At 44.5% G+C, this 22,949-nt stretch overlaps 1 protein-coding gene across 9 annotated transcripts in view; it reads left to right on the top strand.

Moving 5' to 3' along the window:
* LOC105492381 (cordon-bleu WH2 repeat protein) overlaps window positions 1-22,949 on the top strand; it is a 300,253-nt gene that overhangs the window by 156,894 nt on the left and 120,410 nt on the right. For all 9 annotated transcript variants that reach the window (XM_011759456.2, XM_011759450.3, XM_011759453.3 and 6 more), the window contains one exon: window positions 20,887-21,060. In XM_011759456.2, coding sequence (XP_011757758.2) covers window positions 20,887-21,060 — 174 coding nt within the window. The remainder of the gene's footprint in view (window positions 1-20,886; window positions 21,061-22,949) is intronic.

Below are 22,949 nucleotides of genomic sequence, written 5' to 3'. Positions count from 1 at the left end.
GGTGTGAGCCACAGCGTCTGGCCAGCCCAGGCCTTGTTAAAACCCTGATTCGAGGTATGGGGGCAGATGAGGCAATAGGAGAACCAAGCCTGAGGCCCTGGTGAGGAGCTAGAGTCAGAGGGCTCGGCTCTCCTTGTGAGAAGGGTGAAGGAAGGTCTGTACAGAGAAGGCAAAGCCTCAGCTAAGCTGCCGATGCTGCTGTGTGGCTCCCTCTCTGAGAGGGGAATCCAGCTTAGGGGCACCTGTGTTTCTATGTTAAGTACAGAATAGTTTAAGGGGGAGAGGGAGGAGAAGGGTTAAGAAATGAAAGTTCCCATTCTTCAGCAGTTCCATTTAGTGATTTGAAGGTGCACCCTTAACTACAGTTCATTGTGTATGTCTATGTGTGTGTGTGTGTGGGAAGGATGGTTTGTTTTTTTTTTATTGACTGTACATTGGAAACGTGTGTTTTAAAATAGACTGAACAAATGACTAGCTATTTCTCAATATTGACCCTTCATCTGGGGTGAGAAAGATCAGAGAATTCTTTTATTCACTTGGCTAAGAATATTTGCCGTCCCAGATGATATATTCTGGATCTATAATTATATGGTGAGTGTAAATCCTTCGAATGGCAGCCTCTAATAAAGCTGAATAATTCTGGGTGATGCTTCCTGCTGGGTGATTCCTGGGGAACCTGATGTCTCCTTTAGAGGAGACACTCAGGTGAGCTTTCAGAAAGGGACATTTCAGAAGTATTGGCCCTGAGCTTCAAACTGAGATAATTTGATAAACTTGGACAAGAATAACTGCTGTCTGGACATCATGGGGAGATAAAAAAGGGGGAAAAAAAGAAAAATAAAAGGGTAAGGAATTAATTTGCCTTCTTGACTTGTAAATTGTGTGTGTGTGTGTCTGTGTGTGCAGAGTATTTTGGTTGAACTCCAAAAATAGTCATTTAGTGATGTATCCTAAGTGGATTGTCTTTGATATTTGTTTTCTTTTAGCACAATGAATTTCTGTCCTATATTCTGGATGATTTTCTAGTTTTATACCAAAAAGTATAAGCAAATTATAAATACAGATGTTTGTGAAGCTTATTTCTTTGAAAATACAATGGTTTACAGAGAAACTATGATTCCCAGTTGCATTTGAATTTCCTTGATCTCTCTGTGTTTTGCTTGGTTGCATGGAGAGTGGCAGAAGTGAATGTTGATATTTTCATTACTGATGATGCAGGCTCCCTTCCATAGGAACCGTCAGAATGGGACCTAGAGTAGATACTTCAGGTCAGTTCTAAGCAATTCACACAGTAGGGCTTACATAGTCCTGAGCAGATAACGTTTCTGTCTTTAGGTTTCATTAAGTTAAAGGTTTACTGACTTGGATACCACTCTGCTTAACACACACTACTCCATAGGTGTGGAGCTTCTGAGTGTTCCTTCATTTATGGTCAGGGGAGTTGAAATCTGTAGAAATGAAACCAAGGGTATATAGGAACTGTGCAGTCTTTCTTTCTTTCCTTTCTTTCTGTTCTTTCCTTCCTTTCCTTCTTTTCTTTTCTCTTTTCTTTTCTTTCTTTTTGAAATGGAGTCTCACTCTGTCACCTAGGCTGGAGTGCAGTGGCACGATCTCAGCTCAGTGCAACCTCCACCTCCCAGATTCAAGCAATTCTCCTGCCCCAAGCCGCCTAAGTAGCTGGGATTATAGGCGTGTGCCACCAGGCCCAGCTAAATTTTTTTGTATTTTTAGTAGAGACAGGGTTTCACCATGTTGTTCAGGCTGGTCTCGAACCCCTGACTTCGTGATCTGCCCACCTCAGCCTCCCAAAGTGCTGGGATTACAGGCGTGAGCCACTGCGCCCGGCTGGAACTGTACAGTCTTTCTGTTACCAAGTAGAATTCTTTGTTGTCCTAAATATTGCATATTTTATGACCCAGGCAATGAGTGGCTTCTGACCCTGTCTTTGCAGCCATCTATTGATAATTGGTTTGGCTGTGTCCAAAATCATCTCTGCCCCTTCTTCCAGAGGTTATCTTCTGACCTCAATAACCATTTGTAGCTGAATTTTGTTAAAACGTTGGAGTTAGTTGGGAGCAAACAGGTAAAGTGACTTTAAGCTCTATGAGGACAGAGCCATTTATTATTATTATTGCTATTATTTCTGATTGTTCAACTAGTGCAGTGCTTGGAAACAAGAGTAGGAACTTAGATATGTTCATTGAACGCTTGCCTGCCTTGGTCAGAGGTGTAGCCGATGAGAATTGATCTCTGGTGCAGTTTCTTAATACTTTATATCCCATGTTAGAGACAGTCTCCAGTAGTGTAAGCAAAAGTTACACACATAAAAAGGAAAAAGATGGGTGAATGCTGAAGCAGATGACCCAGTTGCCCAGAACTCTCAATTTTGATGCAGAGATTTTGAATGATATTTTCCCCAGTGGAAATGGAAGAGGATATACTGAATTTTCTCGAGTGTTTTGTGAAAATTGCCCATGCCCATTCCTCTTCTCTTACCTGCTGGCTCCACACCTATAGGTTGGGATTGGGATGTGTGCCAGTGATGCAGACCCTAATGTTACCCATGGCCCAGCCACGGATTCTCAGAGAGGAGGGGAGGTGCCCACATCGTACCAGGAGTTATTCGTACAGAGGTTGATGAAAGAGAAGCCTCATTTTAATGCTTTTGCTAGGACATAATGACAGCTATTGTTTTACTGAAGTACAGTCATGCCCCAGATCAGGATTTGCTGCCTCCATTAGAATCCTATTCGCTCCCCTGGAACTGTGAGTGATGTCAGTTCTGTGGCACCCTTCCTGTAAACCTCTCAAAGCCCCTTTGTGCCTTGGCCCTCCGTGCCCTGCCCATGTTCTCTGCTTCAGTTTGCGCTCATAGCACATTGGTCTGTGCCTGTTCTTATGAGGTCCAGCAGCCAACCTTAGGGCTGTAGCTTAAAACCGCCCTCATGGTTTGTCCTCTGGCTTCCTTCTATGTGTGGAGAATATGCATGGAACTCTGACTCCCTTGGCAGTGGCCAACATGTTAGTAAGGCGGGGCTAAGCTGCTCTCACAAGGAAATCCCCAGAATTCAGCAGCTTTGGATTCAGAGGCTCTTGGTGACTCTCAGGGGACTTGGGAGGTTGCAACTGCCAAGGTTGGAGGCACTCACCCTTCAGCAACACAGGCCTCTATGACGACCACAGCCATCTGCTTCTCCATCAGTTGGAGGGGACGCCATGGAAGGACACATCTGTGAGGTCTCTACAGGCCAGTCTGGAAGTCACGTGCACCTCCCATCCATTCCCATTTTATTGGCGAGAACTTAAGGACATGGCTGTATATTGCTGCAAAGGAGTCTGGGAAATAAAAACGTTAGTTGGCCGCCGTGTGACAGCACTGATACTGCAATCACTGAAAGGGAGAGTAGAGGTGCTACTCAGCTGGCTGTCCTGACGTTATCCACCAACCAGGGCCAGAGACCCCGTGGCCTCCTTACCACAGCAGCTTCCGTGGTCTTTTGTCCCCATTTCCTTGATGACAGGGAAGGGAAGGATGTAAAGAAGTCATGTGAGTTCACTGGCTGTCAGCAATCATATTGCCCATCTACTGTGTAAGAGAAGAGAAGAGAAGCCGATCTATGAGATTGTAGGTCACAGAGCATGCTGTTAACAGCAGACAGCAGTCACAATGAAATCTTCAGCAATGTTATTTAAATAACACATGCTTGCAGGCAGCTTCTCAGTAATGAAACATTAATATACAAGTGCATTAGGAATGATTACATTTATGGTTGCTTTTTAGTATAGAATAGGGATGACTTCTTGTTTTTACTTTATTCTAGTTATTTTAAAATTGTTTGCTAACCATCTTAATTATTAGCTAGATATCTTTAATTATCAGTAATAATTAATTGGTAGCAATAAAGCAAAATTAACAGTACTATATTATTGAGAAATAAGAGTGAGTCATAGCATTTTAAACCTAAGACCAACTTTTGTATGGTGCCAGTGATGTACTAATAAAAAAGCATCTTTCTTTATGCTATGAGCTTCTCACCAGGGTGGGCACGCATTTGATAAGATCTTTACAATCCCCCGTGGCAGCTGGGACCCACAGAAGAGGACAAAATTAGAATCCAGAGTAAATTCTAACTATATATGAATTTAACCTTACAATATACAATAGTAGGCTAGTGATAAGTAGCTCTCAGCCATATGTAAAAATGAAAATCTTCGTAACAAAGGATTGTGGTTTGGTTCAGTTCATTGCTTGCCCTTTCAGAAGTTTCTTGATCTGGGCCCCCCCCTCACCACCGTGGATGGCAGATCTGAGTTAGAGAATGCCTGGGCTGAACCACTGGAGCATTCCCATTCAGGCATGAGGAGCAGAAATGTCCCCAAGATCATCGCCAGCCTCTGCCCCGACATGGCCCTGAGTGCACCAGACAAATCATACAACAAGGATGAGAAAAGATGCTGCTTTCCAGCCTGTTTATATTGTCAATTAACTTGTATTTGAAACCACTTTTAGTTTTGGAATAATTTTCTGCCTTTGCCAACTCTTAGCAACAGAAAACGTAAGTAGGGTTGTAGGAAGCAACAGAGAAAACTCACGGCAGTGGATTTAACTGAAGGAGAGGAATACCCGGGAAACCTTGAAAATATTAATTAATAGCTTATTGCCATTTTTTTCTCTTGCTTTAGGTCTGGCAAACGTGCTAACAGAAGGGGCTGGACAGAGATGGTTTCTATAAAAATGCAAGTCGGCCTCCTGAACCCCCCAGGCTGCCGACTCCCTGGGGGGTTCAGGAGGATTAGGAGGATGGGACAAAAGTGAATCATGGTACCAACTAAATTTGACTGGGGTAGGAGTCAGGGTAGCTAAGAAACAAGCTACAGATGTGAGAGCTTTCCTAGTATTGCAAAGTAATTGATTTTTATTTGACTTAAACAGTTAAATGGTCCCCTCTTCCTGTTTTGTCTTACCTTAAATCAGAATTGAACAGCTGTCTCTGGAGCACTTGTCACCTCTGCTTATTTGTCTTGGGCCTGTCCCTTGTGCCTAGCCAGAGCGTTCCTTTTCTGGTCTTGGAGTAGTAGTCTATCTTGGCATTTTCCTGTAATGCCATAGTCCTTAAACCTTCAAGGCATCGTTATGGAATGTGTGCATCACAAAGTATGACTTTTTGAGTAAGAGCAGAGTTTGTCCTGAGATCATAGGATTTGTGAGCAGGAAATGGCTAGTAAGCCAAAATCAGATCATTAAAGAGATGTTTCGCTAATACGCCTGAGTTAAGGAATGGCCACAGGCCACTGAGTGTGCTGACCATTGGTAAACAGCTGGTGGGCGACCCTGGCTTGTCCGTCGGGTCTCCCAGGAGGAGGCTCTGTGTCCAGCCTGCACCAGGCATACAAGTCCCTTTCTGCTCTTGAAGAAATGATTCAAAGCTCTGTCCTAACCAAGGAAGCTGGGAAATACTCCTTTTAGCATCTGCTGGTATGATTGTTTTTCAGTTTGTCCTAAAGCCTGAGCTTCCTCTTGACCAGGAAATTACAGGGCTTACTGGACTTTGCTGCAGGCCAGCTGTAATTATCCTAAATGTTTATTTTTCTGCCTCTCTTTGTATGCTTTTATGAAGCTACCAGGTCATGAAGGGTATACTCTGAATGGTTAACAAGGCTCAAATCTCTTTTTTAAAAAACCAGAACCTTTAGTTTTTCACCTTCTTTTACATTCTTAGCCATACCAGTCGCTAGTTAATATCTCATTGAGAGACCCTGGAAGGGCAGGTGCAACGCCAGAGTGGGGGACAGATTTCCTCCAGTGGGCATTTTCTCTTGATCTGTGAGAGCCTAGAGGAGCGATGTCACCTGCATCCCAGGGCACGGGAACTCAACATACTTATAGGCCGCAGGTTGTAGATGAAGCAGAACCGGGTGGGATAGCAGCCGAGGTGACACACAGCATTTATACAGATCTTAGTTGCCTGTGATGCAAGGCCAGAGGACTTGAACATAAAACAGTACATTAAGGCTGGAAATGTTTGCCTATGTACAGCAGCTGAACTGAGATAGGATTTTACAATAGTGTGGGAAAGAGCCGAGGATTTTCATTGGCTCTTTGAAAGACATCTGAAAAGAGCTGTGTTTTTGTCTGCTTCATGCAAGCACAGGGGGCTTACTGACTCATTTTCTTGCCTGACCATGGTCAGAGGTCAGGTCAATATTGGGAGGAGGAGTCAGTGCCGATTTGGGGTGGGGAGGGGAGCAGGTGACTCTTGCTCCTGACGAAGGGGCTCTCTGTGACCAGAAAGAACCAATTGAGCATCTGAAAAGAGTTGAAGCATGGGCCCACATCTGGGTAGGAACATGACATCCCAGCTATAATTTTGTGCTAAGAAAAATAGAGCAGTCTCCCCAAGATCTAGTACCTCTTGGCCAGAAGCAGACTTCCCTTTGAGTTATGCAGCCTGTGGTCCCTGCCCAACCTTGAGCAGCCATAGGTGGTCTTCATCTGGACAATGAACTCAACCAGAATTATCTACTGGAAGTGGCCAAGTAGTTGTGTTAACCTGATCTCATTGTTTCGGTTGAAAGAAGGTCAGTTATAGTTTCTGTTTTCTCCTGGAGGATTGGAGGATTGCCTGACTCCCACAGTTTCTCCAGGAAACCAAGAGAAATGTTAACATTTATGTTGAGGACAATTAAAATGTAAGAAGATGAGTATAGCCATTTAATAATAATGATGATGATCCACGGCAGCTCTGTGTATTAGGGAAGCTTCCTGAAACGCTGAATGGAGAAGGTTGCTGAGGTTGACTAGTGATGTCTCTCTTGGTGTGGGATGAGTATGAAAGGTATGCCGAGTGACTTCTCTTCCTTTCCTAACACCTGTGTTCAATCATGAACGCTATCAGAAATGTAGGAAGCTGTCTACGCTGCAGGCCTTGTGAGTAAGAGCAGTAGACACTGGCCTGTCAGAGACTATGGTTGACTGGAAGGTTGGGCTACTCTGCTAAGGCACTTCTGGAATACACAGGTCACTTAGCTGATGAGTGAGCCCAAGGTGTACCCATCGTTCTGCAGCTCAGAGGGGCTCGGCTCCTCTCCCTTCGCCCTGCAGTGTTTTCTGTGGAAGCGACACATGCCTTGTTTTCCGTGTGAGAGCATGTGCATGCATGCCTGGAAGTATCTCCCTGGAGAATGCCAACTTCCAGTGTTTTAATGGAAGCAAAGAAAACATAAGAAGTTCCAGAGGAAGTGATCACTTTTGTATTCTTATTTTAGACATTCTGGGCTGGCTGCAGTGGCTCACGCCTGTAATCCCACCACTTTGGGAGGCTAAGGCAGGCGGATCACCTGAGGTCAGGAGTTCGAGACCAGCCTGGCCAGCAAAGGTGTGGTTTACAAAGATGCTGAAACCGCGGCTCTATGAAAAATACAATAATTAGGTGGGCACCTGTAATCCCAGCTACTCGGAGGCTGAGGCAGGAGAATCTCCTGAACTTCGGAGGAGGAGGTAGCAGTGAGCTGAGGTTGCACCACTGCACTCCAGCCTGGGCGACACAGTGAGACTCCATCTCAAAAACAAAAAATAATACAAAACAAAAACACATTCTGGGACAAATAGTGAAATAATAAATTTGGAATTGGGTTAAATCCATTAAGAGTAAGTTCACCAAACACTCTAAAAGCAATGAGAAAATCAGTTTATTTGCTTATTTTTGCAAGTGTACCAGCCAGTTTAAAAGTTGCTCAGAAAGTGGGAGATAAAATTGTAGACAAAGTGGGGATGGTGTCTTGCTTGTAGTGTGAAGATAGGTTCAGGAGCACATGACCCTTGAAGAAAGTGTGATTGGGGAGGAAGCCTGGAGCCTGGATAGACCTGTCTTTGACCGCAGGTGGGGAAGGCACCACGGATGCCAGTTCCTGCCCTTTCAGGAGAAGTGATGTGCCCCTGTGGTATTCAGAAAATGGCTGTCTGCAGCCCTGTGGCGATTATCAGGAGATGACTCTGTTCATGAGAAGTGACGGACACTTGCACTTCACATTGCCTCACAGAAACGGAGACAAAATCAAGCCAAGCAGCAGAACAGTGTAGCTGTGGGGCCATATGGGGAAGATAAATGCCCCTGCAGGCTTGGTGTTTATAGCAAACCTTGACATAGAGCATAGAGGATGTCTCAGGAACTTGGAAAACCACACTACCCAGAAATAGGGAGGTGTGGTTCCTGTATTAAAATTGGAATTGTGGGCTTGAGTGTTTACAAAGATAAGAGATTTTTTTGTAGTGGGGTGAAGTTATATATGTGTATGCATGTTTACACACACACAGAGTAAATGATAAGGGGGTTGGGGATGCCTAGAGCAGTGGTTCTCCACGGGGGGTGTCTGAACGGCCAACCCTGGCTTGCCTCTGCTACACCCCCCGCTGGCAGCACCCCACCTCCCTTCCCACACCTTGACCTGGCTCTGAAGGGGTATTCAGGGGAGTGGGTCTCAGACAGGTGAGGCCAGAACGCCGAGAACCATGGTCGTGGAGGGATATGCATTTCCAGTTGGCAGGATTCCCAGGAAAGGGAGCTAAGGAAATTCAGGAGTGAGCCACAGCAAGTCAGGAAAATTTGGGAGTAAGTCAAGGGCATTTATGGGCAGCCAGACAGGAGAGGGGCCAGGATAAGACCTTAGCGGCATGGACGGCATCCATGGGCCAAGGCCTTGGAAGCTGCTGTGTCAGAGAAGAGATGGAGGGCAACAGGACCCAGTGGGCCATTGAGGGGTACCTACAACCTGGGGAGAGGGAGACATTGAATAGCACATACAGTTTTGCTTAAAAGCCAGTAGAATTGTACTTTAGAAACCAACCAAAAGAGAATCTGACAGGAGCTGAGGTGGAGCGTGAGCTATGAGAAGAAGACAAAGCAAGGGAAGATGAGGGGAAATGGGTCCGCTTCCCTTTGTAGCCCATCCCCCAGTCACTCCGGCTGCCTCCCACCTGCCCTGTAAACAGCAAAATAGAGGTTCCTCTTCAAAGAGACTCTCCTCTCTGTCTAATTAGGAATAAATCATAACTTCTCTTAGAAGCAAAATTTATTTCAAAGACCTGTGCTAACATTCTTAAATATCTGCTAGCCGTAATAAAGAAATCAATGTGGCCTAGCACGGTGGCTCACGCCTGTAATCCTAGCACTTTGAGATACTCAGGCAGGTAGATCACGAAGTCAGGAGATCGAGACCATCCTGGCTAACACGGTAAAACCCCATCTCTACTAAAAATAAAATAAAAATGCAAAAAACTTAGCCGGGCGTGGTGGCCGGCACCTGTAGTCCCAGCTACTCGGGAGGCTGAGGCAGGAGAATGGTGTGAACCCAGGAGGCAGAGTTTGCAGTGAGCCGAGAGCACGCCACTGCACTCCAGCCTGGGTGACAGAGCGAGACTCTGTCTCAAAAAAAAAAAAAAAAAAAAAAAAAGAAATCAATGTCCTTTATGTTATTAGCTCTTAGCTCCCACAATTTAGCCTAAGTATTTGCCCTGGCATGCTTATACTAACCCAAGTGGGCATTAGGTCATAGCCTGTTCCTCTTCCTTATTTGAAGGTGTTTTTACCTTTCTCAGCATTCCACAAGTTACTTACTCCTTCCTTTGTTCTCTGCCTTTGCCTCTTTTAAAAAGTTCTAAGTTGCTAGCCAAACAGGACAAATACAGCATGTGAGGTCCTGTTCCAGCCAATGGAAACCAGACACAGCAGTAAGGTGGATGCATCAGGTTATAAATGACCCTGTCTCCTTTGTTTGGTGTCCTCTCGTGGCAAAACTGCTGGCGAGTATACCCTTTCTGCAGAAAGTAAAAATGACCTTGCTGAGGAAGTTAAATTTATGTTCAAGTGCTATATCTTTATGGCAGTGAGGAACAAGCGTTTCTAACAAATGTGACCCATGTAAGGCTGAGGGACCTTTTTGTGAGCCAGGACAAGGAAGGGCTTAGTGGATGGCCATGGGCAGGTTCTCAGCGTGCTGGCTCCCAACTCTTTTCTAGAGAGGGGAGGCCATACCCAGCCACCTGCAAGTGCAGGACTGACACAGCCTGGAGGTCACAGCTGCCCCAGGGCTGCAGAGTTCTGACTGGACTCTGAGAGGCAAGCCATTCTCCTCCCCTTTGCAGTGCCTTCTCCTGTCCCTGTGCAGGGACCCTGGTCTGTAGAACACTTCCTGCCGGTTAATGAGGAGCCTCCTGCTGGCTCCCCGTCACCATGCCCAAGGTGGGGAGCTGAGAGTGTCACACCCCTCCTGGGGCTGCCAGGGGATCAGCAGCCGTATCTGCTCTCCAACTTCCCAGTGGACCACAGCCCTCCTATTAGGTAACTTTTGTAGCTCTTGGGTTTTCCTCCTGACTGCTCTGACCTCCTCACCTTGAGTTGGAAAGAAGCGAGGGAATACCCTGTATCCCTCACGACTCCTGCTCTGCACCACCTGCCTTTACATGAGAAAATGCACAGCTCTTCACCAGACCTTCTTTCTAACTCTCCACGCTTCCCAGAAATCTGGGCTATTGCCCTCCTCCCCACCCCGCATTCCTGCACTAGCGGCTTCACGACAGTCGCCTTCCTCTGTCCTGTCTTTTTATTTCCAACAAGAGATAATATCTTAATGGGAGAACGGAGGGGGGCATGGCAGAAGAGCTACAGAATCTGAGTCCCACAGGTCATGCCAGAAAATAGGAAAGGACTGGGGCTGAATGACAAGATTACCAGGAGAACCTCAAGGAAACTGCAGATTGCTTTGAAGGTGAACTTCATGGGTAACCTTGAGATGCGTGTGCCTGGCAGCCCTTCCCTGCAGTCATGGGGATGTGCACTTGACCAGCTGTTATGCTTTGCATCAGTTCTAAAAGGAGGTGGCAGGGGAGGCCCAAGGAGGGGCTGATTAATTATTTGTTATTTAACAATAGAGTACCGAAATTTGTGAGTGATTTAAACAGACAAAAGCCATTCAGTTTCACCTGGAAAAACGTGATTATTCCCTGATACACTTTTTGAAGACGACAGAAGGATGGTGTTTCAGCTCTTGCACAGATGCTGCTCACAGAGGCTGGCACCTTGCATGTGAAACCCGTGCATATGAAATCACGGGGCTTGGGACCAGTAATATGATGGCTGATGCTCTAAGGCACTATTCCTAAAGAGAGAATAAAAGTGAGCCACCTCCAGCCTGGGCAGTGTGCTGTGATAGTCAGGAGCAAAGGTAAGAGCAGTGGGGCCCAATCTTGATTCCCAGACACAGATGCCTAATGGGAGCAAACACACGGAAATATGCTTCCACCTCATTAGTAGTGGGGGAAGTGCAGTTCAAAACCATAGTGATACACTGCTTCACACACACGAAAGACGGTTGTTCAAACAAAAGGAAAACAAATGTTGGTCAGGACATGGATAAACTGAAACCCTTGTTCATTGCTGATGAGAAAGTAAAATGGTACAGCCACTGTGGAAAACATTTTGGCTGTTCCTCAGTAAGTTAAACATGGGAATAACAGGCCGGGTGCAGTGGCTCAATCCTGTTATCCCAGCACTTTGGGAGGCCGAGGTGGATGGATCACCTGAGGTCAGGAGTTCGAGACCAGCCAACATGGCGAAACCCCATCTCTACTAAAAGTACAAAAATTAGCTGGGCGTGGTGGCAGGTGCCTGTGATCCCGGCTACTCAGGAGGCTGAGGCAGGAGAAGCTTGAACCCAGGAGGTAGAGGTTACAGTGAGCTGAGTTTGCGGCACTGCACTCCAGCCTGGGCAACAAGAACGACACTCCATCTCAAAAAAAAAAAAAAAAAAAAAAAAAGGAATAACTTATAAGCCACAATTCTACTCCTAGGAATATACCCAAAAGAATTAAAAACAGGCTGGGCACGGTGGCTCACACCTGTAATCCCAGCACTTTGGGAGGCTGAGGTAGGCTGATCACTTGAGGTCAAGAGTTCAAGACCAGCCTGGCCAACATGGTAAAACCCTGTCTTTACTAAATATACAAAAAATTAGTCGGGCACAGTGGTGGGCGCCTGTAATCCCAGCTACTCAGGAGGCTGAGGCAGGAGAATCGTTTGAACCTGGGAGGCCGAGGTTGCAGTGAGCTGAGATTACACCACTGCACTCCAGCCTGGGCAACAAGAGCGAGATTCTGTCTCAGAAAAAAAAAAAAAAAAAGGGAAAAAAACCCAAAACAAATTAAAAACAAGTAAAACAGTACACAAATGCTTATAGCAGCTCTGTCCACAGTAGCTGAAAAGTAGAAACAACGCTAATGCTCATGAATAGATGAGTGGATAAGAATGTGGTATATACATCCAAACATTCAGCCTTAACAAGGAATGAAATACTGATACATGCTGCATTGTGAGCAAACCTTGGAAACATTATGCTAAGTGAAAGAAGCCAAACACAAAGATCATATGTTGTTTGATTTCATTTATATGAAACATTTGGAACAGGTAAATCCATAGAGTCCAAAAGCAAACTGGGGTTTGTCCGGGACTGGGTTGGGAAAGGAGATTGGGGAGTGTCTGCTTAATGGGTACAAGGTCTCCTTTTGGGATGATGAAAACATTCTGAAATAGATAGTGGTGATGTCTGGATGATAGTGTCAATGTACTTAACACCAGAGATTGTATGCTTTCAAATGGCTGACATAGTTAATTTTATGTTATTACACACACTTTGTTATCATAATTTAAAAAAGGAAGACAGCCAGTGCCTGGTCCGGCTCCAGGGTTTCGGACGGATATGCTTGGATTGGGGTGCAGCCTGGGTGTGCACATCGTTAATGCTCCAGGGAATTCCATGCAGCTGAGTTTGCGAACCTCTACCCCAGAGCCAGCCTGTCTGGCTCCACCACTTCCTAGTGTGTGACCTTGGGCAACCACTCACTCTCTGTACCTGAGTTTCCTTAGCTGTGAAAAGAGGACCATATAATTACCTTCCTCATAGAGCTGGTATGAGGGTCAAGTGGGTTATATGTGTAAAATACATGCCTGCACATGAATCTATCACCATTTTCTGAGCCTGGAGTTTAGATTTCCTCCCTAATCGGCTGAGTTGTTCTCTTTGCACCTGTCAGGTGTCAGCTCATATGCTACCCAGGTGGAGAGACCACACTTCTGCTAGCCTGGGACAGTCCCAACAATGCTGATGTCACTGTGTTCTTTCCCATTAGGCTTCCTTTAGATCACTTGAAAAATAGTTCTAATTTGAATAATAAATTATGTGGCCACCCTCTGAACCCTCTTCTACAGTATGCTCCATACAGGTAGTGATGAGTGGTAAGTCCCTTAGCAGATTAGAGAGGGCAACATTATAAACAGTACATCACAGAATTAGTCTACTCCCGGGAAGAGAGGCTCTCGAACAACGCAGCTACTTTTCCTGCTGCTTAAAAAATAAATCCTACTTTTCTTGGAAAGAAATTTTTGCCAAGGGGGAAATCTGATCAGCTTATTTCCTTCACCTCATGACTCAGTGACCTGGAGTTACAGGGAAGCCTTCCTGATTTGGCGCACGTTTTAGAAACAATCCTATTTACTGCACGGGAATTGTTCCCTTTTTTGTTTTGTTTCCGTGTCCTTTAGTGGTACCCTTTCAGTCGGCACCCAGACCTGCCCCATGCACGTCTATGGCTGAGTTTCTCATTCCTTTCCTGGTCTAGTCCATAGTATTATTAAAATGCTCTTTAACAAAACGCCCACTTAAAATGAAATACTTGGTTTCATTTGGAGAAATCCATTGATCTGGAGGAGGGCTACACATAAAGTATCACTCTTGATGAAGTATAGAAAACTGAACTTATAAGTCAGTTATTCAAAATGTGTCACCACATAAATTATGGGAAATTTTACATGCACATTTGAGAGGGAAAAACCTTCCCTTTTTCATTAGGATTGTATTATTTATATAAATTGGAACCTCATTTTTCCCTGAAACTATACCTAATTGAGTTTGCCTCAGCTGAAATCTGACCACAAGCAGTCATACACACATACTCACACACACACATGCATGCAGATTGAGGCATGCCCTGTGAACATCCTTTCCCTGACGCTCTTCTCTGCTGCTGCCAAGCCCCCACTCCTTGCCTTGTAATTCTGGTCAGTCACTACGCTGCACATCATGACTTAACCTTTCATAACCTTCTCTTCCTCATCCTTCCCCTTGGATGCCCTTCCCCTTACTTTTCCTCCTCCACCTGCCCTGATGAATTTTGCACCATGCACTGCATCTGCTCCCTCCCCCTGGCTCAGCTGGAGATGAACTTCTGTGGTCTGCTGTGGCCACTGTCACAAGATCCTGCCTGCCTGAGGACACACATCACATGTCATCCATCTTTGAAGCACCCCAGGGCTCATTTCCTTTTAATTTACAAGCTTTTCAGAAACCTCTGCCTTTCTGAAATTGTCATTATTAAGCATTCTAAACATTCAAATGCCTCACAGATGGTCCTGCTTCATAAGACTGAAATAGTATCTGATAGCTCACCTTCAATCGTATCTTCCAGTTTTGTTAAGAGAAAATAAAATACCGGGTCCGGCGTGGTAGCTCATGCCTGTAATCCCAGCACTTTGGGAGGCCGAGGCAGGTCGATCACTTGAGGTCAGGAGTTCGAGACCAGCCTGGCCACGATGGCAAAACCCTGTCTCTAGTAAAAATACAAAAATTAGCTGGGTGTGGTGGCATGCTCCTGTAATCCCAGTTACTCAGGAGGCTAAGGCAGGAGAATCCCTTGAACTGGGAAGGCAGAGGTTGCAGTGAGCCCAGACCACACCATTGCACTCCAGCCTGGGTGACGGAGTAAGACTCTGTCTCAAAAAAAAAATCAAATACCAGTTGGATACTCTTTGTTTGCTCATTTTAAGAAAATGTCTTGCCAGCCAAGAAATTATCAGAGAGCTTACGTGACACGGTATTTTGTTGGCTGAAATGTGCATCCAGACCAAGTAGCTTCTGCCACTTTTCTTGGTCTGAATACTTAAAATGCCACCCCGCAGGCATTCCATGGGGGAACTTGGCCAAAAAAGAGCAATCGTTTCCTACTCGCCTCACCCTATAGAAAAGAGATTCCCAAGTTCCATTTTCCTGCCCATTCCTGGTGATCAGTTCACATGAAGCTGGCATGCTTCATGGTTCTTGGTTTGCCACTTCCTCGGAATCAGTGCAGGATTTCCAGGATGCCAGAAGACGTCTCGGGATTTGGCTCTGGGATTCAGCTTAAGGAGTGTCTGTCAGGAAGGCTGTGCCCTGAGGATAAGGAAATGCAGAGACAGAGAACACCCTCTTTGGAAGGAAAGTTGGCCTTGTCCTTACCCAGGACTGTGCCAGCCACCACAGATGAGAAGCAGCGTTCTCCCCATTCTCACCTTGCCAGGAACTTTGACAGACCTGAGCTGCTCTGCCCAACAGACCCCAGCGAGTGTCCATTCGCCTCATCTGGTTTATGTCGCATTGTTCTGCCTTGAGTCCTGTCAACACCTGTATCCGAAGAAAAGCCAATGTGGATAACAGGTTCTGAGCTGAATCTTCCCTCCCACTTGATTCTGTAACAAAGCATTTAAAAAAAAAAAAGTTGTAAAGCCTTTCAAAAGGGGGCAGCATCGTCTAAAGAGAGGAGGCTGCAGGCAGCAACAGGAACGTATTTCTAGTTTCATCTTTCTAGTTTATTCTGTTACTAAGGAACTGAGCCATCCTGAGTAGCTCCATCAGTCTCCCGGTCCTCAGTTTTTCTCACCGTCAAAACAACAAACATCATGCTATTCTAAGAGGATCTGATCCCATTTAGAAGAGCCTCTGCTGAGAGGATTGTTGATTGCCAGCTCAGAGTATACTTAAATTGTAGCCAAAAGATATCCCTTAACCTTGACGCAGAAATCAACATCTGATTTCCTCAATAACCATGTCAAAAGATCTAATCAGACTTTTGGTAGACTTGATTAAATGAGTCAAGATATAATTGTATTTGTAGGATGGACACCTTTGAGAAATGGAAACAAAATGACTATTGATCTCTTTAAAAAAAAATCAATTTAAACAAAGATTTCAGGTACAGCATCTCCTGTTTGTCCCTGGAAGTGTATTGTGCAGTAAAGTAAGGGGCTGAAGTCCATCAAGCCCCTTTTTGTTGTATGAACAGATTGATCTGTCTTAGGCTGTGTGATGTGGGTGTGCTTGTGAGGCAGCTCTGTGAGGATCTCTTCGAGAATTTTGGCAAAGGGAAATGAACCATGGTAGTTTGTACTGACTCGAAATAGGAATGTTTACCTTGAACATGCTCAGCTTCCTGTCTGGTACGGATCGCTGATCAATTATAAGTCAATAAGCGAGGGAGACAACGTGTTTTCTGCGGTACTTGTGAGCCCTAAAAGTATTCCAGGGACACCCTGCATTCTCAGGGCCCTATCAGGTTCTATGGGGCCCTTGTGCTGTTGGAGCCATGCCCCTGCTGCCCAGTGCTAGCTCTGCATAGCTCCTTGTCCCTGTCAGTGGAATAGTATTTTGTGGTCACAATAAAAGTCAAATAAAAGGAAAATAAGCTTTGCTGAGACTAGTACATTTTAAACAGAAGCAATCAAATATGTGCATATATATACGTGCACACACACCCATGCATACATAAATGTGTGTGCATGTGTGTGTGTGTGTGTAAATTTAAAATTAGGACCCATGTCAAAAATACTTGCGGATGATACTGGTTTTATTTTGAGCCGACACTCAGATCTGGAAATGGTTAGTTTCCTCTTCTTCCTGTCCTCTCTCCCCAGATGTATGTATGAGGGTCAAATCACTGATATTTTATACTGAATGTAATGAGTTAATTGGCTATCAGTGGTGTGATGACATGGACACAGAGAGTTTTGCATTGTCTTTGGTGGGTGCAGTTGAATTTGACTATCCATCGAATGACAGCAGCTGGCCTGGAGGAAGTTTAAATCCCACCAACCAAAGTCCCATGAAGCCTGAGACAGAAGGTTCTATTTGCTTAGTTTTCTTTTCTCTGTTATTCATTGCTTTTTCTTAATGATTTATCTGGTTGCACTTGCAACTCCTGAGAAAATTTGATAAGATCATGACTGCCAAAATCTGTGGATTTTGGTGCCAACCTTTGGTGAGAGCTATGACTCACTTCCCTACAAAAAAATAACTTGATATTAAAAACATGTATATATTGACAAGCTTGGACAGGAAACCAAACCTCTCTTGCAGGCAAGCAGTGGCCTGTCCCTCATGAACTTTGCCACTTGGTAGCAGGAGACAACCGAGGAAACTGGGATAATAGTGGGGGCCAAGCTGTTTGGACTCCAGACTGCATGCATTAAGCTCTTGGTTTTCCCTTTCACTTCCTATTGATATGAGTCAGGACTTTAAAGGATTCAATACTTCACAATGTTTTCCTCCCATGTTATTCTGTGGATTGTTTTCTAAATTCTGTGTACAAATTCCAAAAGTAGGGAAAGAAGGAAGATAGAAATGAAACACGGGTATTCTCTGGACAGCACAAAGTTTTTGTCTTCCCTTGGGTTAAAGGCTGAGAAACACTGTTGCGTAGCAGAACTGAGGAGCGGGTCTGGTGGCTCAGGACCATTGGACCCTGCAATCGACCTCCTTAGGAGTGTTGCGGGAGGTGGGAAGAGACATTTGTTAATTGTGTAGAACAAATTAGGGGAGAAAAATCATCTGTTGTATTGAAATTCAGTTAAGTTCCAGAGTCACAGATGATGGCATCATGAGGAGCCCATTGTGTGAAGATAATCAATATCAGAACTTCTAGGAGGACTTGGGATGGGGTGCACTTTCGCCTTCTGACTTTCCACCATTCAAGGTCATCTCACTGTGGCCCTCATGAGGTCATTGTCACCCAAAATAGATACCAGCGAAGAAGGAAACCACATAGATAGGACACTTCTAATGTGCTTTATCTAAATTACCTCATTTAATGCTTGTAATAACTTTGAAGGAAATGGAATTTTCCCCATTTTGAAGATGGGGATGTACCCACTATATGGGGTCTATTCCCATTCGTACCTTAAAAAGCAGATAATCCAAAATGTCCAGGATGCTTATGAGAGCAAAAACAGTTACAAATTAAAACCTGAAATCATTATGAAATGGGAGGGGGCTGTAAAGTTCTTTTAAGGGAGTATTCTGCACAGACCTTCTTTAAGTGCTCAGGGCATTTACAGGACAGAGGTGGATTCACAGCAGTGTTGAGTGATCAGTCAGGCAGGCATAGTTGTGGTGAGGACTGAGGACAAGAGGAACTGGGAGTTCCATGTCTAGACAGGGTGGAGTGAAGACAAGCAATTAGATATGTAGTTGTGGAATGCACTACCATGGACATTGTGTTTCTGGGATGCCAGATAGGGCATGTATGCTTTAGAGATAGCAGGTGGCATGGGTGGAAGTATGTAGTTCTTCATCGACTACCACAGCTTTAAGCATCCTCGAAAACGTGCATTCACGTGTGAGTGCACGTCTGAGTGTGCATGTGAGAGTGTGTGCACATGCGCCTGAGTGTGTGCGTGTGCAGTCACTGTCAGCAGAGACGTCGTGGATGAGGAAACACAACAATGTGGAAGGTCCCAGTGTCCATGCTCTGGCCATATGCTAAGTGACTACTGATGAGGAAAGATGGGGTTTGCAATCCCCGTGAATCTGGGGGCATTTGCACAAACCAGCCATCCAGCAAAACACCTTTCCAGCTCCAGAACTGTGAATAGTAAAATCCCTTCTCTGGTTTGCTTCCTATGCTTCATGTAGTCTTCTAGATCCTGCAGGGTTAAGTAAATCTGAGTTGCGTCTCCCTGAGTCCTCACTGTTGCCATGGAGGGGGATGTAAGGCGGAGTTTATTTTGCGTGGCTTATTTGCTTAGTAATGACTGTGATGGCTGCAGAACTCAAGGACTCAAGGGAGCAACTTACATTTTTCTGTGGGAGCCTAAATAGGCATTGATGAGTTTTCTGGGTGTTAGTTTCTTTTCTGTTATACCACCCTCACCTGTTTCCTATGGGAACTCTGTACCTGATGGCCAAAGCATGGGGCATCACTGATGTTCAGTGTCTGCAGGGAAGCACTAATGGCATAAAAAGCAGCTTTCATGGAGTGTTTTGTCCTTTGGCTTTAATATTTAAGCACAAGAAAATCTGTGACTCAAATTTTCTTCAGGAAAACAAATGATCGTATAACTGGCAGAGCAACAGCGTTTGCATCTGAGTACAAATAATACTGGGCCATTGTTTAATATGATGGATTTCCTTTATATCTTCATTTTAAATATGGAGAACTAGTTGTTCAAATGAAATCTTACCCACAAGCTTATTATGTAAAACATGAAATCATAGTGACCCAGAGGGTCATCTGTCTATTCATTCATTCTCAGGAAGGTTGACTGAAGGGCCCTCCACCTACTAGGAACTGTTTGGAGCTGGGATTACATACAGTTATCAGTAAAAATGAGTGATAATTAGTGTGTTCATTGAGTTCACATCTTAATGGGAGAGAAAGATACAAACAAGCAAGTATAATAATCATAATAGCTAACACTTATTGGGCACTTACTTTGTACCAAGAACTCTTTTTTTTTTTTTTTTTTTTTTTTTTTTTTAAGAAGTGGGATTTCACTCTGTCTTCCAGTGACACCAGCATGGCTCACTACAGCCTCAAACTCGGGCTCAAGAGATCCTCCCACCTTAACCTCCCAAGTAGCTGGGACTATAGGTGTGCATCACCACACCCAGCCAATGTGCCAAGAACTCTTTCAAGCTCTTTTACATCCAGTTACTCATTTGATTCACATGATAGCTTTCTAATGCAAGAACTATTATTTACCCCAGTTTTACAGGAGATAAACTGGGGTAAGGAGAAATTAAAAATTTGCCCAAGATTTGTATCTTACTCATGTATCTTACATACACCAAAAAACCTCATCTAAGGTCGAAAGAAGGAATCAAACCCAGGCAGTGTCTCCAAGGTCTGTGGGCTTAACCCTTTACTGCATTGGCTCTCAGTGTTGACTGTGTCCATGGTAACAGGTGCTGTGAAAGAGCTGTTGTGGCTAGGAGAGAAGAAGCACCAGGACACAGGATGGTACCATCTTGTTTTCAGTTTGAAGTTAGAGTGCTGGCTCTGCTGGTTCCCCAGATGCTCTTTCTGCACTAGCACTTACATGATTCTATTAACAGACCTTAGGGAGAAAAAAGATTCAAAAAGTTTGTGTGTCCTGCAGCCTGCTCCCCCGGTACGGAAATTGCCCCTTGAGAGCAATTAATTAGTGTGTTGGTTTGTATTTCTTTCAGCTTATTAGGTATCCGTCACTAAGTACTGTACTGATGGTTCTAGACAGTCTTCATAGCATATTGCTTATACCACATTGTCAGTTTTCCTAACTTCTGAAAATTAGAAGAAACATAAGCCCCCTCCTGGCAACAAGTGGAGTACTTTCCAAGATGACCAAGATTGTTGGTGTCTTCCCCACGGAGATGTATTTCTTGATCAGTTCCTTCCTCTTTTCAGTGTCTAAGAGCTCATTCTGACAACAGGTTAAAGTTTTAAGGAGGCCAATTCACACCTGCAGGTTGGTCAAGAAGTGTAAATGATTCTAGCTGCTAAGTGTTCTCTTAGTGGCCTAAAGAGTCTGCCATCGCCTTCATGATTAAGAAAGTGAGCCTCATAGCATGAGTCTGTTCTGCAGCATCTTCTCCAGCTTTCCCTGGAAAGCTACAGGCGGGGCTTGCTAAAGCCTTTCAAGCTGACCGCAGAAACAGCTGCTGTTCAAGCTCAGGTGGACAGATTGGAACTTTGTCTTCACATGTGAGCATTCATACAGGGAGAAGTCATCTCACACTGATTTGGTTTTCTGTTTGTCTCTTCCCCAACAGGGCTGTTTAACGACACCCAACTCCCCATCCATGCACTCACGTTCCCTTACGCTGGGTCCATCCCTCTCGCTGGGCAGCATCTCAGGGGTGTCCGTGAAGTCGGAGATGAAGAAGCGCCGAGCCCCTCCTCCTCCAGGTTCAGGTCCACCTGTGCAAGACAAGGCATCGGAAAAGGTAGGGCAGTGGGCCGTTCTAGCAATCAAAGCATCTTTTCAGTGACACAGTTGATTCTTCCAAAGCTCCCTGGGAACACAGTAATCCTTCATGTTTGTGGCTGTAGTGACTGGAGTGTTGAGGGCAAATATTTAAGCTTTATTTAGAAGTAAAGGCAAGATGCCAGGAAGGGTTCATGTTTTTAACTCTGAGAAGCTGAGTTCCCCAAGGCAGTCAGGATGCACCCAGCAGCCCAGTCCTGCTCCCCACACACCCTGAGATGTCAGATCCACCGTGCAGGTGTAAAGATAAGGATGCAGTCTTCTTCCCTGGGCTGAGATGTTTCTGACTGACTGCATCCCAGCTTCCTGTGGAGGCAGCATGCCGCAAATGCCAACATTTACAGAAAGCACATTCAGAGTCCATTCATTCTGTGGCAGGACTTTATTTTTTAATTCTTGCCGCTTGTGTCATGTGGCCTAGCCCAGTTGCATAGAGAGTGTCACACCCTGCTAGTCTTTAGGTTCAAGGCCCCTTTTTGCTCATTTGCTCTCAAAATATCCTAAAAACTAAGTCTGTGTCTCCTGAATGTGAGGCTTGGCCCCTGGATCTTGATTAAAAGTTATAGCAGCAGAAACGAAATAGCAGGGTCCTGACATGTCATGTAATTTCCTTATCAGCCTGCTTGTCAGTCTGTCCAGGTATGTCCGTCTGTCCATCTATTTTTGCAAGTCGGTCCTCTGGTCATCCATCTCTGTTCCTTCATGGGTGTTTTTTATCCCTGGGTCTCAGAGACCATCTTGCTCCCATCCTTAGTCCTTCATATCCCTAAAAACCTATATGAAAAGCCTGTAGTGCAACATATTTTCGAAGAAAATATTTTTATTTTTGTGTCTCTTAAATATTTTCTAGGCTGGGCGCAGTAGCTCACGCCTGTAATCCCAGCACTTTGGGAGGCTGAGGCAGGAGGATCACCTGAGGTCAGGAGTTCAAGAGCAACCATGGCCAACATGGTGAAACCCCATCTCTACTAAAAATACAAAATTAGCCGGGCATGGTGGTGCACACCTGTAGTCCCAACTACTCAGAAGGCTGAGGCAGGAGAATCGCTTGAACCCGGGAGGCAGAGGTTGCGGCGAGCCGAGATCACGCCACTGCACTCTAGCCTGTGCGACAAGAGCAAAACTCCGTCTCAAAAAATATATATATATATATTTTTATATATAAAATAAATACATATATTCTATATAAAATATATTATATATAGAATATATATATATATTCTAATGTGACTGACTTATTTTGAGTTCTTCATGATATATTAGCTGTGTTTTCCTAAAAGAAATTTAGGCACAAATGGTACCTTTTTGTTGTACGCATCCATGATAAGATGATGGAAATGGAAAACACAAAGCTGTTTCTTCTGATTATCTATAGTGTGTCTCATTAATTTGCTTGGATGTAGATTCTGAACTTTTTTATAACATGCAGACCGTATTGATAGCATTGGCCTTTCCCAGCTACATGCCCCTGGGAATGTCTTTTTGCTTTGGCTTAGGATAGGTATTTCTTTAACAGTAATAAAAAGTATGACTTCCAGGATCAATATTATGTCAGCTTTTTTCTTTTAATAAGAACTATATTTTCTTAATGTGATAAAATGTAGATGCTGAACTGTACTAGCATTTTAAAAATTTCTTCCACCCAGAAAAGATGTTGTATTTTTCTGCATTTAATGTGCTTACCCACAGTGGATAAAGCCTGCTTGAGTGGGAAAATGTGCAGTAAGTAGAGAATTGGGAATTCTGAATGAAAAATAAATAGTACTTTATACCCTGTAGAATGAACAGAGTTTCCTCTGAGGCAGTAAAAGCTTTTTGCTGAAATCTGTTTTATTTGGCACAGAATGC

The sequence above is a fragment of the Macaca nemestrina genome, chromosome 4 (genome assembly GCF_043159975.1).
Source record: "Macaca nemestrina isolate mMacNem1 chromosome 4, mMacNem.hap1, whole genome shotgun sequence".
Taxonomy (NCBI): Eukaryota; Metazoa; Chordata; class Mammalia; order Primates; family Cercopithecidae; genus Macaca; species Macaca nemestrina.
The sequence above is the reverse complement of the archived record's forward strand: the minus strand, read 5'-3'. Positions and strand labels throughout refer to the sequence as shown.